The sequence below is a fragment of the Carlito syrichta genome, unplaced genomic scaffold, assembly GCF_000164805.1.
Source record: "Carlito syrichta isolate Samal-C Ts95f unplaced genomic scaffold, Tarsius_syrichta-2.0.1 Scaffold97063, whole genome shotgun sequence".
In the NCBI taxonomy this organism is placed as follows: domain Eukaryota; kingdom Metazoa; phylum Chordata; class Mammalia; order Primates; family Tarsiidae; genus Carlito; species Carlito syrichta.
The window spans coordinates 2919-3637 of record NW_007041159.1 but is presented as its reverse complement, the minus strand read 5'-3'; the positions used below and the strand labels follow the sequence as shown (position 1 = coordinate 3637).

At 55.5% G+C, this 719-nt stretch overlaps 1 protein-coding gene across 1 annotated transcript in view; it reads right to left on the bottom strand.

The window, feature by feature from the left end:
- LOC103265229 (CD97 antigen-like) overlaps positions 1–719 on the bottom strand; it is a gene marked incomplete at both ends in the record, with an annotated part of 5455 nt that overhangs the window by 1899 nt on the left and 2837 nt on the right. Inside the window, one exon of the mRNA XM_008062931.1 lies at positions 433–706. Within this exon, the coding sequence (XP_008061122.1) occupies positions 433–706 (274 nt within the window). The remainder of the gene's footprint in view (positions 1–432; positions 707–719) is intronic.

Here is a 719-nt window from a genome sequence, read left to right as displayed (position 1 = left end):
CACCTCAGCCTCCCAAAGGTGCGGGATGACAGGCTGAGCCACCGAGCCCGGCTCAGATTGTCATTTTAAATAAGGACATCAAGCCAGGCCCAATGGCTCATGCCTGTAGTCCCAGTTACTCAGGAGGCTGAGGCGAGAGGATCACTTGAGGCCAGGAGTTCCAGGCTGCAATGAGCTATGATGGTACCATTGCCCTCCAGCCTGGGCAACAGAGCAAGACCCTCTCTCTAAAATGATAGATAGATAGATAGATAGATAGATAGATAGATAGATAGATAGATAGGGTTAGGGAAGGTCCAAATGAGAAGACTGGAAACAGATAAAGGACTGAGTCACATGAGGGAAGAAGCTCCCAGGCAGAGGGCTTGGCAAGTGCAAAGGCCCTTAGGTATGTTTAAGGAAGGAGTGGCAGTGCAGGGTGGGGGGACAAATGAACAGGGGCCATGAGGAGGGTTGGTTACCTGCTCTCCACCCGGGGACTCAAGGTGGGAGAAGGCAAAAGTGACATGGGAGGCCAGGCTCTCGGTGTTGTTGTTGCTCAGGAAGACGGAGTTGACCGCCGAGAGGAGGCTGGGTCGGACGCGGAGGTCAGAGACATCGTGGGTGTCTTTCAGCTCGGCGAGCTTTTCGGGGTCCAGCTCCAGGGAGGCATCTTCCAGCAGCACCCCCATGTTCCGGCTGGAGAGGAGGCCCACCAGGGTGGGTCCTGCAGAGCAGAC